We start from the raw sequence: 16,561 nt of genomic DNA on the forward strand, positions 1-16,561 counted from the left end.
TTTCACCTGGATATTGCTCCAGTGCAGAGCCTGACGAGGGCTCTACAGCTCCGGAGAAGCGCTCGCTGCAAGAGGCACAGCCAGCTGGGCATCCAAGGGAGGGATGCTTCTGCTGTGCCTTCAGCATGCCTCAGGGAGGAGCTCCACTGAGGTTTGAAGGACAACATTTCATTGCACCATGCAAAGAACGTTAATGCACAGAGACTCTTGACGTTTGTAGTTATTATCAAAAGTTACTTCCTCTAAAAGGCACTGGAGAGTGACCCTCGTCGTGGTTTATGTCTCCTAATGCAACTGCTGGGGCTCACACACGTGGGAGTAGCAGTGAGGGTATTTTATGACACAGCTTTATGTTGTGAGTGTAACTTCTTGGAGAGAGAGAGGCTTTTGGTGGTGGAGGGAGATGCACAACCTGTGAGTAACTCCTCTGTATCACCTTGCACCGTCAGAGCACTGATGTGCACAGCCACAGCGATGCACCGGCTGCAGAGAGCTCCTCTGCGGGCTGCACACATGTCTTGGGCCAGAAAGCAATGAAACAGGAGTATGGCAAGGAAACCTTTCCTTCTTTTCTTGCTGTCCCCCCCAGAAAGGGGATAACAGGGTGAAAACCTCTCGCTTTTCTGGGACCACACTCCAGAACGTTGCTTTGCAGGTATAGCTTTTCCCCCCATTGTGTTTGTTCATGCTGGATGTTTTCCTGAGGGTGTCATTTGAAAACCTCCTTGGTGCAACAGAAGAACTTGCAATTTATTATGAAGATTTCAAATTATTTTTAAAAAGAGAAAGAGTGGGATGGTACCAGTGGAGAATCCATCTCCTGTCTCTGACGTGCCCAGCAGCCACCTCCCAGTAGCCGTCAGGATGTTGCCTAAAGTCAAGCAAGCCAGGGCATGGCTGAACTGACAGCACCCTGCCAGCTGTGGGCAGGTTAGGAAGTGTTTCGACAGGAAACGAATCCCTTTAGTTACAGATTCACAGGACTAACTAAATATAGATAGCTATCTCCCAATGACCCTTGCTGAGACTAGGGACGAGGTCATGGGAATTGCGTAGTGGGGGAGCCGGCAGTGGCAGAGAGGATGCTCTTCTGCATCCCCAGAGCCAGAAACCCACTGGGGTTGTTGGGGAGGGTGCTGTACACCAGTTCTCAGGGACCTTAGCTCGAGACAGCATATTTCCATCTCCCTAATTAAAAGCAGTTCTGTGATTTTCTTCATTATCCGAAATGTTGTTAAATGCTGACAAATCCTGTTTAGATTTTTTTTTTCCAAGATAGTTTCTGAGTAGTGGGACAGGTCTGCTGCCCTGCTGGCCCCTCTGGCTGTGTCCTCAGACTTTTATTTCCTACTAACATCCCAACAGCATGATACTGTCCAGGGCAAAATCAGTTTGCACGAAGGTTTGAAGTGGCTCAGAGGAAACGTAGCCAGTGCAGCGGTAAAAATGACGGTGAGTCCCAGCTCTGTGCGACCCAGGAGCTCCCGCTGTTGATGCTCCTGGGGAAGCTGTGCTGACGTTTGGGGAAATGCTTGCAAAACAAAGCCACACCATGGACTCGGCCTTTCTACGAAACGTGCTTAACTCATCCCCTATAGCGTGTGTTGTGGCTCTTGCAGATCCTCGTGCTGCCGTTCCAGCTGGCGCCCAAAGCAGAGCCAGCTGTGGAGTGAGCCATTCCCATGGCCGGGAGCAGCTCCGTGCGCTCTGGTAGCCAGGAGGAATTACTGAGCTGTATTCAAGGGATGCTGTGCTGCTTCAGCCAGCAAGGTGGACCAAAGAAATCGTTGACTTTCGCAACAAGTAGAACTGAGAATTGATGGTGCTTTTCTCTTTCCTCAGGGTCTAATGGGTTTCATTGGTCCGGTAGGGGAGCCTGGAATAGTGGGAGAAAAGGTAAGGTTGCTTGCAACGAGCTGGTTGCTCCTCCTGTTACAGGATGAGGGAGACTGTGGCGGGGGAATTTTGAAGGGATTTAAGTTGTCATGTCAGTGTAACACCCAGCTGGGAAAGCAGTACATCCAGGGTGTCTGAGCGAGTCGTGGGCCAGGCACAAGTCATCCATTTTGCGTTTAGGAATTAGTAACCTTACCGTCCGAGGAGATGTTGTCAACTGTTCTCTGAAAACACCGATTATTTAAGCTGTATTCATTCATAATCTGCGAGAAGGCTTGTATTTGACAGTCAATTCTGTTTTTCCTGGAGATGAAGGACCCATCAGCCCTGTGTTCCTGGTCACGGGAGAGGTCTAAGGAGTTTAGGTTACAGATGGATTTGTGCAGAGATGTGCTCGCAAGCCCCGGCTGCGTTGCTGACAGGGTCACACAGGACCAGGGCTGAGCCTCTCAACAGGAGGGCTCACCAAATTCCCAGGTGCAGAAATCATCTAAGAGCACAGCCATGTATCTGAGCTGGTCCAAATGCTTCCCTTTTCATTTAACAAGGACCATGCTGTCTACCCGCCCTGTGCTCACCTTGGGCACGCTGCTAAGGGCTGGTGCCCTCTTGTGTACAGCACAGATACATGCTTCCTCCGGGAAGAAAAATGACTATTTTCCATAAAAAGCAAATGGCCGTTAATTCATTTTCTATTAGAGTGTAAAATTTTATTCAGGGGTAGCTTTTAAAGACAAATCATCTATGTCATTCATTATATCTCAGCTGCAGAGTGCTGGTTTTCATTGGTGGTTTAATTATTCACAGTCCAGCCATAAAGATAGTAAAGAGCATAAAATGATGCATTCCACACATCAGCTCACTCGCTCTCTTTTATTACTTCAAGCCCTGTCCTCTGGGTAATGATGTCAAGCCTCTGTGACAGTTACGCTGTGTTCGCTGCAAATGTATTTTATTGCTAGTCTGCGGCAGCCCTGGGGAGCCCTGTGCTCTCCTCTGGTGGGGCAGTAGCAGAAGCAGGCTCAGTCCAAACTGCCAAGGCACACAAGAAGTAAAAGGAAGGACGTGATGAGGACTGCGTTTTACAGAAGGAAAACAGGAATAAAGCATCTGCGAAGTGTCCAAGGTGGTTACGCAGAAAGTCAGTGCCTGAGTGAGCTGTGTGTGGGTCTCAGTGGCAGCTGCAGCCCTGAATTGAATGGGAAATACGAGGTCTGCCAGGCAGGAGACACGGGAAGATCTTCTTCCCACTCCAGTAAACTCCAGTATCACATCTGTCCCTATTGGCTTCTGTGCCAATGCCTTGACCACATGAGCTATCCTCTAGCTGCAGACTGACCGTAACGTGGTGACGCTACACTGGTGTCCAAGCAAACCCAGGCCGTCCTTTTATAATCCGCCCTAGGAGATCTTCAGCACAGCTGCGACTTCTATCAGACCTCTCCTTTACCAACACAAACTTAGAGATGACAAAAATAACTATCATCAAATCAAAACCTCAACCAGGCCTCCAGTTGGCATAGCATCCTGCAGCTTACTATGTTGCTGCGAGCTAAATGAAGTGGGAAATATGCTTTCATTAGACAGAGCTGAGTCAGCAATCCCTGTCCTGAGAGCTGCAAAATTTAAGACCAAAGCCAGTAGAATCCAAAGATTATCAAAGAGAACAATACGGTTAATACAGACTTAATAAAATCCATACATTCACAGGAAAGCACAAAAGCTTTGCATTGGTTTACAAGGGCCAACTGGTGACAACACATACTCTGGGGCTTGCTTTTTAATAAGATGATCAGAGCCCAGAAAATATTTCCCTTTACAGTATAGCTGTTGGAAGGTAGGTCAGATTTTGGGCGTAAACTCCTTGGCAGCACTTGCTAACTCCTCCTCTTCATCCCCCCGAGCACACAAACACAACACACCTAATTCCCGGTGCATTACCAGGGCTGCGAGGGAGAGCGCAGGCATTTGCGGTGGGAAGTGCCAGTCTCCAAAAAGCAGCAGCTGACATCCCATAGCTAGAGCTCTGCCCGCAGCATCAGGGGGCGCAGTGATGCTCGCAGAGCCTCGCACCTCGTCCCCCGTCCTTGGCTGAGCTAAAGGGCCAAGGATGTCCTTGGAGAAGTGAGATGCTCTGTTTGTGGGCATAAGTAAGGCTTTTGGAATTAATAAGTTATTTTTTTGAGGGTACGTTATTGATTTTAATGCCAAATGGTGGCTTGTTTTAAAAGGACTGGTGCCTTCAGAGCACAGCTGGGCTGCAGAGGCATCCAGCTCCGGATCCCTCGTAAACACAGGCCTCCAGATCGTTTGCACTGTGGTGTCAGTGTGAGCCAAGGGGTGAGGAGACCCCAGAATGCCTACGATCTTCTCCTAAAATCACCAGCCATCTATCCCAGACAGCTTCTCTGCTTTTTTCCAGCTTGATTGTCTGCTCTCAGCGAGCCCCTCATGACCACAGCTCTCAAATCCATGTCTCCGAAAAGGGCAGGACGTGTAGGAATTGGGGTAGTGCCGAACAGAGGCGTGCAGGCCATGGGTGGGAGGGGCCAGAGCTCTCCTGGGATCCAACCCCAGCACTGCCTGGACTCGAAGGTGGTCTTGAGTGGGTGGCTCGATTCTTGTCCTTCAGTGGTTTGAAGTTGATAGTAAAGTCTCATCTCTTGGGTCACAGAGGGTCAGCTAATTCTTGCTGTAGTCCTTTAGCTACCCTGATGAGATGGGTACCTAAAGGAGGGTGATGAGTGCTCTGTACTGGAAGCCTCTGGTAGAAATCTGACGGCACAGGCTGCAATCTGTGGGTCTTCCAGTTGTTGCATTGCTCTAGATCCCCGTTGCAGCCAGCACAGAGTGCTTGTTAGCACAACTCCTCACTCTTCCCCATGCACTTTTGTCTCTCGCAGGGTGACCGTGGTGCAGTGGGACCCCCCGGCCCTCCAGGAGTCAAGGGGTCGATGGTAAGGAGTAAGTCTGCATTCTCTCGCTCTTGCTGCTGCCTCTCTCTGTCCTAGCAAAGGGTGCAGCTTCTCCCAGTCTTTTGGTTACGTGAGAAGAGCTGCAAACTCTTCCTGTCTCTGGGGGATGGGGGAGGCCATTTGTGGACTGGTTATTGAGGTGTAACCTCTCCCCGGCACTCCTGGTCAACAGTCTCCCCAGTAACACTGCGTTTCCACGTGTGTTCTGCATCTCCCAGCAGCTGAGGACCTGTTGTGTCAAACAGAGATAACGAGGACCTACCCAGGTGCTATGGCACCTGAAGGCACCCCAAGGATTACCTTTTCCCAAACGTTCTGGCTACTGACCAGACAGGGTCTGGGAGCAGGGATTTTCATCCCAAGTTGTTGTCAGAGGCAGCTGGAGATGTGGGGCTGCCTGCACAACACACCCAGGCTGCTTTGCTTTGCCATTTGCACCACTCTCTGGGGACCCTTATTTAGGATTTTATTAGAGGGGACTTAGTGAGATCTTGTCTTGCTCTGGCACGCACTTCCCTGCGTACCATAGCGCAAGACCCAAAGACAGCTTTTTCACATTAATCCAGTCCCCCCTGTTCTGGGCTGCTCAGAAAATCTCACTGCTTATCTTGCTGGTAGAGTTGGGGCTGGGTTTTTTATGGTCTGGCTTTTGCCATGTGTGCCCCAGCTCTTTTGCCCTGGCAAATAACAGACCCGCCGGACCTTGCCAGCAGCCAGCAGTGCCTTGTTTTCTGTCTTCTCACTTGGGGGAAGAACGGCTGAGCAGATTTCGGGAATTCACACCAGGCGTGTCTTCTTCCTTCCCTTTCAGGGGCACCCCGGGATACCAGGAGCGGTGGGTTTTCCTGGAATCCCCGGACCAGCAGTAAGTAAAGGTTATCACCACCTCATAGTACTGCACAGCTTCCTATATCCTGGGTGTTCATGGATTGAGTCAAGCAACCGTGTCCCGGCTGATTTGAATTTGAAAGAGTTTGTGAACAAGACCTCGTGTGCTGTCAGAGCGGGGCAGCTGAGCAGCAGCCCCCAGATGTGCCCTTTGTCTGGATTTGCGCAGCTGGTGCACACGCAGCTGGGGCTGGAGCAAGCAGTTGGTGAGGAGCTAGATTTTAGCCTGGCTCCAGTTTCTCACAGCCTCTGTTTAGATGCAGCTCCAGCTCTCCCAGCACAAATGCCGCCCCATGAAGGCAGTGCATGTTGTGTGCTGGAACCAGCAGAAAGGCAGCTTTGGGTGGGAACGGGGAACAGATTTTGCTCAGCGTGTGAATTCCCACGTTGTGGTTAACTGGGAGGAAGGTCACAGCAGTGAGATGGGCAGTGCCAAAGGCTTGGCCTCCAGACCCGTGGCAACTCTGCCCAGCACAGGGAGCTCAGGGATGCTCTGGGCCCACCAGCTGCAGCCAGCTGCTGGCTAGGGACAGATTTCACAGCTGCACATCTATAGTGATGATGGAAGGAAAGGGTTCGAGGCCGAGCAGCACCCTGAGGTGACCTGCCCCTGAGGAGCAGCAACACAGCACTGGCCAGTCCCTTACAATCAGAGCCCCCAGCAGTGAGCTGCTGCCTGGCCCCTTGTGGCAGCATTTATGCTTGCTGTTGACAGAAGTCTAGGAGGCAGATGGATATCTTCAGGTGTCCCTTTGTAGCACGTTAACTGCTCTGTGACTTGGGGATGGCCAGGGAATTAGGCAGGCTCCGTGCCTTTGGGCACTGAAGAGGCCGTGACTCTGTCCTGGGCAGAGCTGGGTTCTGCACTGGCCTTGTGGCAGAGAGCTCAGCCCTGAAGCACTAGCCAGTGTACTCCTAACTAGTACCTTTAGTGAGGGCTGAATTTGTCTCACTGGGACAACAACAGTATGAGAAAGGACATCAGCTCTGACCAGGGATGATGAAACGTCCCTGCAGAGCTCTGGGTGCTGAGACCATCCCAGGTTCTTCTGCTTCCTTCGGTGCCCTGTTCTCCTGCAGGCAAATAACCAACAGGTTCATCTAAGCAAAATGTTTCCTCCAAGGCTGCATTTAAAAAGTTGTAATTCAGTAAGTCAAACTTCCCCGCAAAGCCAGTAAATCAAATAATCCCCTAATATTAAATCCCCGCTCTTATTAACTCCAGCTGTTTCTGCCTGTTTCTCCACCAAACAACCCTTCATTATTTGCTTCTGAAGCCAGACCTGTGGTGTGTTGTTGTTTATTCTCAACTGTTAAACTCTTTGAGATGAAGCTATCCAGTGGGCCTCAGCAGCCCTGATGGCTGCTTAATTCAGTAGGGGGTGAATGGAAAGCAAAGGAATAGGCAATGGTAGGAAAATCTGCCCTTAATTTCAGCTCACTGAGGTTTGTAAATTCCTTTTCTCTCTTCCTTCTCACCATTGCGGTATATCTTTTCTGATAAGTTGCAGTTTTGAAAATGATGTATGCATACAGGTATATTAAAGGTCACTCATCTCCTAAAATACTTCCTTGAAATTCCGAGCATGGTATCAAATTGCTCCCCTCAAAATTTTGCCACTACAATTAATCTTTTTGGGCTTGTTTTTTTTTCACATTGGGATAACTATTTGAGAGATTTACAGGAGGATCCTGAGATTTACAGGAGGATATTCCAAATGCCAACAAAGAATTTCATTTCAGTACGTGTTTTTCATAAAAATCTGCATAAAACAGGCATCTGACACATCTACTGCTTCTCCGTGCCAGTCACTACTGACCTCACTAGCAACACTGAGATCTGCTATAATTACAAATATAGTTACCATAAACTAACATTTCCATTTTGAGTGCGAACAGCAAAGCATTTGTATTCTGGGTTTACATGCCGTGCAGAATAACTCGGCTCCAAAAGCAAGATCTTTATTAGCGGCAGTGGTACAAGCAGTAGGAAGATCACAGTCCAACTTTGTTCTAGTCCTTGGTGGAGCTTGCAGGGTTGACAGTTGGCAAAAAATCTGAATATATAAATAGCAAACTTGATGTGGAATTTTTGAGAGAGTAAGAATGTAATGTGTCATTCTGAGGTTTTCTTTTCTGACAGCAGAAAGGCACTAACTTCAAATATGGGTTATTCAAGTTGTAATGTAGAAAGAAGTCCTGTTAATTGAACACATCATTCAATGTTTGAAACTGATACATGTTGAACAGAAGAATAGCTGTTTAATTTTCTTCTGTATTTCCTGTATGCATGTTAATGAATCAAACGTCTACAAATGCAGGATAAAAGACAACCTGAAGCCTTCCTGTAAGGGTGTGATGAACAGGATCACCCTCAACACCAACAGTCTGAATGAAATTAGCGTCTGTCTGCCAGCATGAATGTTTGTGCAGCACTAACAGCACAACAGTTACTTGAAAATAAAATCAGAGTTGACTGAAAAGGTCGAACTTGGATACCTAAGATGAGGTGCCTGATTTTGGACAACTGAAAAGCACATCCTGGTTATTATTATTTTTTGTACCGACACTGAGCAACAGCTGCTTTTAATAGTTTTGGAGGGAATTCTGGATGCTCAGCTTCTCTTCAATTCATACCACTTACACAGACAACAGGCTGCAGATACTTAAGCTTACAAACCTCAGCCAGCATCCTTGGCCTAAATGTTGATAATTGAGAGACAATCAGTGAGTTCACAAAACGACTGTTTACAGATGAGGAAACATGGCCACATCTTTGGCAAGTGCTCAGGGAGCCAACTGGCTGCTCCAGGTTCTGTGTCCACATCCCCCGAGGATCACAGAGGGACGTGGGGTCTCGGCCCCAGTGCTGCCTGCCTCCTCCTGCAGCTTCACTCTGTTTTCTCTCCCCTCCCAGGGTCCAGCAGGAGTCCGCGGTGCACCAGGGACCAGAGGGATGAAGGGCCGCAGGGTAAGCGCTTCCCATGGATTTTTTACGCCTCTCCTCTTTCAGCCTTTGGAAGAGGAATCTGGTGGAGTAGTCTGGGGTGCAAAGATGAGCACTGGTTGTGACAGCACCTCCTTAGCTGTGTTTCTGCTCTGTTGAAGGGTCATTGAAGCAAGTCTTACCAGGGACACGAATGCAAGTGATGGGGATGAGCAGAAGAGGGTCCAAGTGTGGTTTGTTGTGGAAGCAGTCCCTCTTGCCTTTTTCAGCCACCTGCAATGTCAGGCAGGGTTTATGGATGCTTCTGGTGAGGATGGTAAAGATTTAGCCATTTGAGGGTGGGACTCAGCTGGGGGAAGGGGTGCAGGTAAAGGACCGACAAGGTGCCTTTGCTACCAAGGGACAGAGAGCAGCTGAGGTGTGAAGTGGTGTGATTTAGCCAGAGGCAGATACAGCAGGATATGCTATGCTAAGAAATAGAATCTGGAGTCGAGGCTGGCAGAAATGGGGCTGACAAGGAGCGGAAGAGCCTCCCCGTTGAGCCTCGCTGGATGCAGTCACACCTTCTGGCAGTGTTGTGCAGGGTTTCAGAAAGGTGTGCTGTGCGCTGTCGGTGCTGCAAGGTACAAGCATGTCCTGTCTTCCTGTCTGATTTTCCAGCCCATAACGCAAGCTCTGATTTTATCTGTGCATATCTAACAGTACCACACTGTGAAGCATGTGTGAATCCGTGCTCTGCCCGGGGAGAGCAGGCCCCCAGCTCAGCACTGGGGAATGGCACTGGGTAGCATTGCTGACAGCGCTGTGAGTACCCCTTACACCGGATGAATATTTCACAAACACTCAGTGTCAGTTCATCCATGGTTCTTCCTGCTCCATTTGGGTGACAGCCGACAGCAGAATGACCTCTAGACCTGACAAAGCTGCTTGTTTTTCTGGCTGTGACATCCAGCTCATGTCCCACTGAGCTCCTCAATCTTTCTTCTTCAGCAGGACATTTGTTGCAGGAGCATCTCTGCTGTGGGTTGTTTTTCCCTTGTCCAGCTGCTTTACAAAGTATTAATAACGAGCACACATGGGTTCTGCTGAAGGCCCCAACAACAACATATTTTGCATTTCTCCCTCCAAGGATCTTATGATATCTGTTTCCATGTTTTGTTTTCAAAGACGTAGGCTGGAGTAAACTAAACATTTTACCCACCCCCAGACTCTGCTTCTACTGCAATTCCTGCTTGGGGAATTCAGGACAGCCAAATGTTTCCCTCTACCAGAGCTAATACTCCATTCAAGTAGCTAGAACTGGCAAAAGGAAATGGAATAACCAGCTAGAAAGCTTTATAACCACAGAGTTATGTACCCTAGAACTGCTCTAAGCTTTAAAAGCACAGCTAGAAGGACACCAAAGACATCCAAGCTGAGCAGATGCATATCAGGGTTCAGCTTTTAGCATGGGACTGGGAAGAAACTTCCTCGGCCCTGCTCCCCTCAGTGGGAAGGCTCCGGGGTCTCAGTCCCCAGCTCCTCTCTCAGAGGGTCCCCTGGGAGCGAGGTTTCTCCGTGCTGCGCAGCAGCGATTTGAGCCGCCCGGGCTCTCAGTGAGCACAACAGATGAGAAACCGGAGGCGTTCTGCCACGGGAGGCCTTGCGTGGACAGCGGAAAATATCTCAAGGTAAAACTGCAGCACGGAGCTGAACGGGAAATGCCTTCTGAATGAATCCCAGGCTGCTGGCTGTGCAGGCTCTTGGAGAGGTGGGTCTTCTGAGAGCACTGGGCATTTCTGCCCGGGGTACGCAGGGACAGCGGAGTCCCCCGCTGCCCCCTCACAGCCCCCGGCACCGAGCCTGTGCTTACAGCAGGAGTTGCACACACTGGCGCTGGGCTCCTGACCTGTGGGAGGTTCATCCATGTAATCCTGTTCAGCTTCTTACATCTCTTCTGGCCTAAAGGCCTTAAGCCACAAGGAAAGTACGGCTGATGGGCCGTTTTCAGCTCCACTTGTACTGGCAGGACTGATGCAGGGAATGGATATTTATTATCACACTAGTAAAACCAAGAGCCAAGGTGGATTCAGCTCCCACGGCACGAGGTTGGCTGGCACAGCAGGGACCTGCCTGCGGATGGAGCTGGATCGGGTGCCAAGCCCTCAGGAGCAATCCTGCAGGACAGCAGCTCCCACCAGCAGTGTCCATCCCCAAAATGACATACCACATGGTAGAGATGCTCAGCTTGGCAGCCACAGACTGCATTTCCTCTCCAGAACCCCAGTAATACAATCCCTACAGAATTTGCAAGACAGACATCCTTTCTAAGATCCCCAGCAGAGAGAGGGAACTCGGGCCTTGCTTTGAAATCCTACAGATTTCAGTGAGTACGATGTGGGAACGTTGGTGTTGTAAGGACCAGCAGATCTCCTGCCTGGAGGATTTCTGGTTTGTATCTCCATCCCTCACGTTTTCTTTCTCTTCAGACTCTCAGAAGAGATTCCAGGCACATAGTATTCTTTGTTTGCTTAGTTTGTCCTGCTATTCGAGCTCTTGGTTTTCTCAGGATGGGGAAACGATCCCCCAGCTGTAATTTCAGGCATTATGCTCTGTCTATCCCCATTTACAGAAGGGGTGTAATTTGATTCAGAGTGGAAACATGAATGCAGCCTCTGCCAGATGTTTGTGGATTCCATGAGATCTGTTTGTGGATACTTTGTTAAAGTAATTTCACTTTTGAAGAAAACATAAATAGCAAGTATGGTTTTCATTGTAAAGAACAATGGAGACTTTTGGGGGCCTGTATTTACGTTGTGATAGCTTTTGTGTTGTCGAGATAGAAGCACAACTTTTGAAAAGAAAATTCTTTAAGAATTGTAACCTTCTTTTCAGTCATGACAAGACAGTTGCTCCTCCCTATCTCTTTGTTTTGAACAGCCTTCCACAGACGTGGCTCCCTCTCTTCTCTTGGAGAGAGGACGAGAAAATGGGACTTTGCTTCACCATCACTTTGCTTCATCATCCTTCAGTGTAGCACCCGGGCATGTGCATGACATTCACCTAACGACAGCTGTGCACATGTTTAACCTAATTGCTTACCCACGTCAAGGTTTATGTTTGGAGGAGGCTGATTCTGCCAGTCCCTTGCTCTATCTCCCATATATTCAAAAGCCCGTTTCTGTCAATCAGCTCCGTGCAGGAGGACAGTGCCTGGCCTCCAGCATCCTCTGCTGAGGAGTTTGGTATTGAGGAGCCTACGAATTGACTGAGAATCTCTACAAAAGGCAAAATATCGACTGGAACGCTGACTTTGCAACTCATACATAAAGCCGCACCTGAAATCCTTCTGTAAAGTGACCTTGCCCTGTTCTTCTGGCCAAGGTGTGTCTGTCCTTGTCAATGGGATCTTACCCTCGCTGGAGGGGATGCTGAATATTGACTCAGAGGCGCTTTTCAAGCCCCAGAGCACATTTCTCTCTTCCATTGTGCCATTCAGCCATCAGGTTCCTGCATTAGGCATTGCCCAGGTGAAGCCTGCAAAGAGGAGATAACAAGGACACATCTGCAACCTCCATCGGGGGCACTGCTATCTCCTGCCACCCAGCCCCGCTGCTTTACAGCAGCACCGACTGCAGGACTTCAAACACTAGGAATTTGTGGTGTTCTGTAACAAACCTGAAAGCAGTTGCTTATTCCAGGCCTAGCTGGGAATTTGCTTATGAAGAAATAGCAGAGGTATTTTATATTTTGTTTTTGCTCCCAGGGTTCTTTCTAATTAGCTGAAAAGCATTAGAAGTGTTTGAGGAAACGTTAGCCACAGACCTATGGCCAGTGATGTCTCCAAGCTTCGGCTGAGTCATCTGCTTGCTTTCCACTTGGCCAGACTGTGACAGTGATGTATCCGTACTTGGATGAGGGGTGGCACTTGGTCTAGTGGCTCTTGTGCCATGGTGGCACAGCCCCAGCACGTCCCTGCACTGACCGTGGGTGAGCTGCTTTGGGATGGACACAGCAGTGCCTTGGAGCTGCATTTTCATCCCACCTGGCTTTGGTGAAACAGGTGAGCGGGCTCTCAAATACTCCCTCAGCCACGAACCTGTATCTCTCTGTGCCTCGGCCGCCCATGTGCAAAGGAGCAGACAGATCACGATTTAAGCTTCCTTTTTTTCCTTTTTACATTGTAAATCTGCCCAGAGCTCGCACCGTTTGTACAGCCCTGGCCCACCAGGACCTCTCCTGAGCTCCATACCGCCATAGAAATTGTAATACAACTAAAGAGAAGCTTCCTTCTCTGTTTCATGGGCTCCTGGAGGTGCTGGGCTGGTGACCAAACCATGCTTTCTCACTGCACCTTACCCCACTCTCAGGACGAGTGTGTGCCGCGTCTGCCCTCGTGTGCCCAGCCGGGCCCGCAGGGGAAGGCAGCGTGCTGCGCGCCGCGGCGCTTGGCATGGGATGCTCCTGGAGAGCCGCCAGGACCTCGCTCACCCCTCTCTAACCAGTGTTGTCAGTAAAAAAGAGTTTAAAAGATTTCGCTAATTGGCTAAATGTAGCCTTTCCTGTCAGGGCGAATTAGGGGAAGCCTTCATCCTGGGTTCCAGCCCAGGAGGCTTGGGGAAGATGAAGCTTGCCACATGCGTTTGTGAACACGGGGTCACTTTCTCCTCCGGCAGGTCAGAGGCTGATGAGATGTGTTGTGATGGGATTAGCCAGGTGACTGCTGCGAAGGGAGATTGCCCTGGCAGGTCCTGCCATGCTGGTGACAGGGCTCTGCTGGAGGAAACGCGGATACTGCAAACACTGCCCTGGCCAGCCGAAGGGCTGGGAGCACCTGACAGCCTCCAGCAGCGCGGAGCAGCCCGGTGAGGGCTGGGAGCATCCAACAGCCTCCAGCAGCACAGAGCAGCCTGGGGCTGGGCAGGGCAGGCTGCAGAAGATGGCTCTGGAGGGCGAGATGCATCCTGCTTTGCTTTCCTGGCAGCCTGTCCTGGAGCAGGGGCCTCTAACCGGGGTCACTACTGCCCTTCCCATGTCCCACTTGCCTCTCAACCCTGTTCCTTCCTCCTGTAAAACCGGGGCCAAGTTATTGAACCCTTCCTCTCTGTACAAGCAGGTCAACCCATCATCTCGGCTAGTATAGGTTTAACTGCCCCAGACAGCCAAATTGCTTCTCAGAGCAGAGGGGACTGGTTTGTTTTCCAAGAAGGGCAAGGAGCTGGGTGGCAGTGTGCCGGTGCCATCCACATGCTGACACCCCACTGTCTTTGGCAGCCCGATTCCCAGCCTGGGGCAGGTTCCTGTGTTCTTCTGGGTCTCCTGGGTGCTCCCCAGACCTTCCTGTGCTGCTCTCCCGCTGCTCCAACAGAGCTGGAGCTGTCGGGAGCCCTGGTGTTAAATGGCTTTCCATTTTATATCATTGTTCTTTGCAGTTCACAGGGACATGGAGTAGTAAAATCTGCTCTGGGGTCTTGTGAGCAGCACGAGCCAGGGCAGCAGTGTCTGGAGCTGACGAGAGCAGCCATGGTGGCAGCGTAACGAAGCGCCGAGCTGTGAAACATCCCTTTGGTTGTGCCATCCCTGCCTGTGCACAGTCCCCCTCTGTCCATCCGTCCTGGGGAGCAGACAGAGCACTGAGAGCCATGGTTTGCTGGCATGCAGCACAGGCTCTTGGTTATTCTGCCTCTGGTACACTCAGCAGCACGGGGGTTTGCCAAGCACAGTAGAAGTTTTTGCATTATTTTATATGGACAGTGTTTGTCTGCTGTAATAATTTGGCGAAGCTTCCTGTACATCTTCTGCTGCTACACTGCCGCTCTTTGTGCGTCTCCCTCTTCGCCTGTCATACTGGAGTTGCTTTTCTAACGCGTTGGCTCCCTAACGCTCTTATTACTTTTGGCACTCGGTTTGCATCCCGATTAAGCACATTGGCTCCTGTTTTCCCTATTTCCACATTGGCCTGCTCTCAGAATTCCTCTTACCATTACATTCTAGCACCGCTCTGTGTTATTATTTATTATTTATATTGCAGTAGCGCCTAGGAGTCCCAGCTGAGATCACAGCCTGATTACGAACATGCCGTGTGTTAATACAGTCCCTTACTATGCCCTTTGTGGACTGTTCTGTTTCCTGCCCAGGGCTCTGTTTATTCCCCATCAGCGTGACCTGCGGGTTTCTGGCATTCGGACGGTGCAGGGGGCTGCGCGCTGGGCTCTGCTGCCGTGAGCTCGGATGCTCATCACAGGTGCTCTCTCTTCAAGGCCAGTGCTCTCCTGGCCCAGCACCCTCTGGAAGAGCATCTTCCCGTGCTGCAGGATGCCAGAGCCATGCCATGAGCTGTGCAATTTCAGCTCGTGGGGTATGGGATCGCTCGCAGTCCATACTCACGTGGGTGCCAGCAGTGTCACGTACACCTCGGGAGCTCCCCGTGCCTGTCGGACACCCACACACACCCAGGTGCAGGTGCTGGCGTAGGACCAGAGGTGCCAGAGCAGGCACAACCGGCTGCTCCCCTCCCAGCAGGCATATATGCATGAGCACCTGCCTGATTCCCAACAGCAGCCCTCTCCTTAAGTAGCAGGTAACGAACTCAGCTGCCAGCAGGTATATCCCGCTCTCTGGGAGCAGCCTGGGACTTGGGACAGTTGTGAAGGTCCTGCGTGGCAGGGGCTTTGCGCCTGTGTGCTTTGTAGTTTCATTGCCCCGATTGTGACCATGAGGCAGGTGGTGTGCCACGGGGCAGGTGGACCAGCAGGGTTTTAGGAAGGAAGCAAAACCGTTCTGTGATTCTGTGATCCCAGTAAGGCTAGGACTGTGATCCTGTGCATGGCAAAGCCATCAGCATGGAGGTGGTGTCTGAAAATTGGGCTGTTCCTGACATGCCTTTCTCCTCTGGCTTTGGTTTGCAGCTGGTGGTTAGTTTAAAGGGGAATAAAAAGTGTTCTGGTGCTGTGTGCTGGTAAATGATGAGAAATGAGGCAGAACAAAACACAGAAGGGATCTTCTGAGTCCTGGGCTCCGAGCTGCTCTGCTCAGCCCAGCCAGGTGTGGGTTGTCTTCCCCAGGACTGCTCTCAGGGGCCCTCCAGGTGGCCACAGCTGGGGTGACTGCTGCATTCTCCATGAGCCATATCCTCTGCACAAATCCTGTAACAGGAAGCCTTAGCACAGGAGCAGAGCACAGGCACCCAAACTTCAGCCTCTGAGCTACAGCCCTGCCTGCAAAGCCCAGATGTACCAAGGGTTAAAAGTGTGAGGGCAACCATGGTGGTTGAGACTGGAGCCATCCACAGGTGGAGCTCCCCTGAACCATCCCCTTGTATGCCCCAAACCTCACTTGGCAGATAGGCACGGTGGCTCAGGGGGCAGGAGGTGGGTGGATTTTGGAGCCAGGCAGAGCTAATGCCCACCGGGGAGGTGGAAGTTGTCAGGCTGCAGCAGGGAGGCTGGGAAGCCTCCCACCTCCAAACCCAGGCTGCACTGCTGATTGCAGTGGGAAGGGAATCTTCCTTCTCCTTTTTCCCCCTTTTTTTCTTAATTTATTTTCCCTTCTTTTGCCTTTTTCCAGGGTGCCAGAGGGCCTGATGGACCAGTAGGCGAGCCGGGTTCACGAGGTGCCAAGGTGAGTGCCGGCTTGGCTGAGATTGCTCTTAGCAGCGTTATGAAATGCCCCGGAGAGACCAAGGTCCCATCCTCCTCCAGAAACTGGGGCTGTCCAATGGCTCCAGGAGAACCAGCCAGCAGGAATGAGCCCTCCATGCAGCCAGAGCAAAATCTTCCTCCAAAGCAGTGTTTGCTCAAAAAGACGTAGGTTGTGGAGCCCGTTGCCCAAACTCCCCACGGGTTGGGGTGTTCCTCAGGGCAGGATGCTGGGCATC

At 50.8% G+C, this 16,561-nt stretch overlaps 1 protein-coding gene across 1 annotated transcript in view; it reads left to right on the top strand.

Annotated features, from left to right (window-relative positions):
- LOC121057441 (collagen alpha-1(XXVII) chain-like) overlaps positions 1-16,561 on the top strand; it is a 154,265-nt gene that overhangs the window by 94,847 nt on the left and 42,857 nt on the right. The window contains 5 exon segments of the mRNA XM_040531641.1: positions 1,843-1,896; positions 4,800-4,853; positions 5,683-5,736; positions 8,677-8,730; positions 16,252-16,305. Coding sequence (XP_040387575.1) covers positions 1,843-1,896; positions 4,800-4,853; positions 5,683-5,736; positions 8,677-8,730; positions 16,252-16,305 — 270 coding nt within the window.

Source organism: Cygnus olor, chromosome 19 (assembly GCF_009769625.2).
Source record: "Cygnus olor isolate bCygOlo1 chromosome 19, bCygOlo1.pri.v2, whole genome shotgun sequence".
NCBI classification, from domain to species: domain Eukaryota; kingdom Metazoa; phylum Chordata; class Aves; order Anseriformes; family Anatidae; genus Cygnus; species Cygnus olor.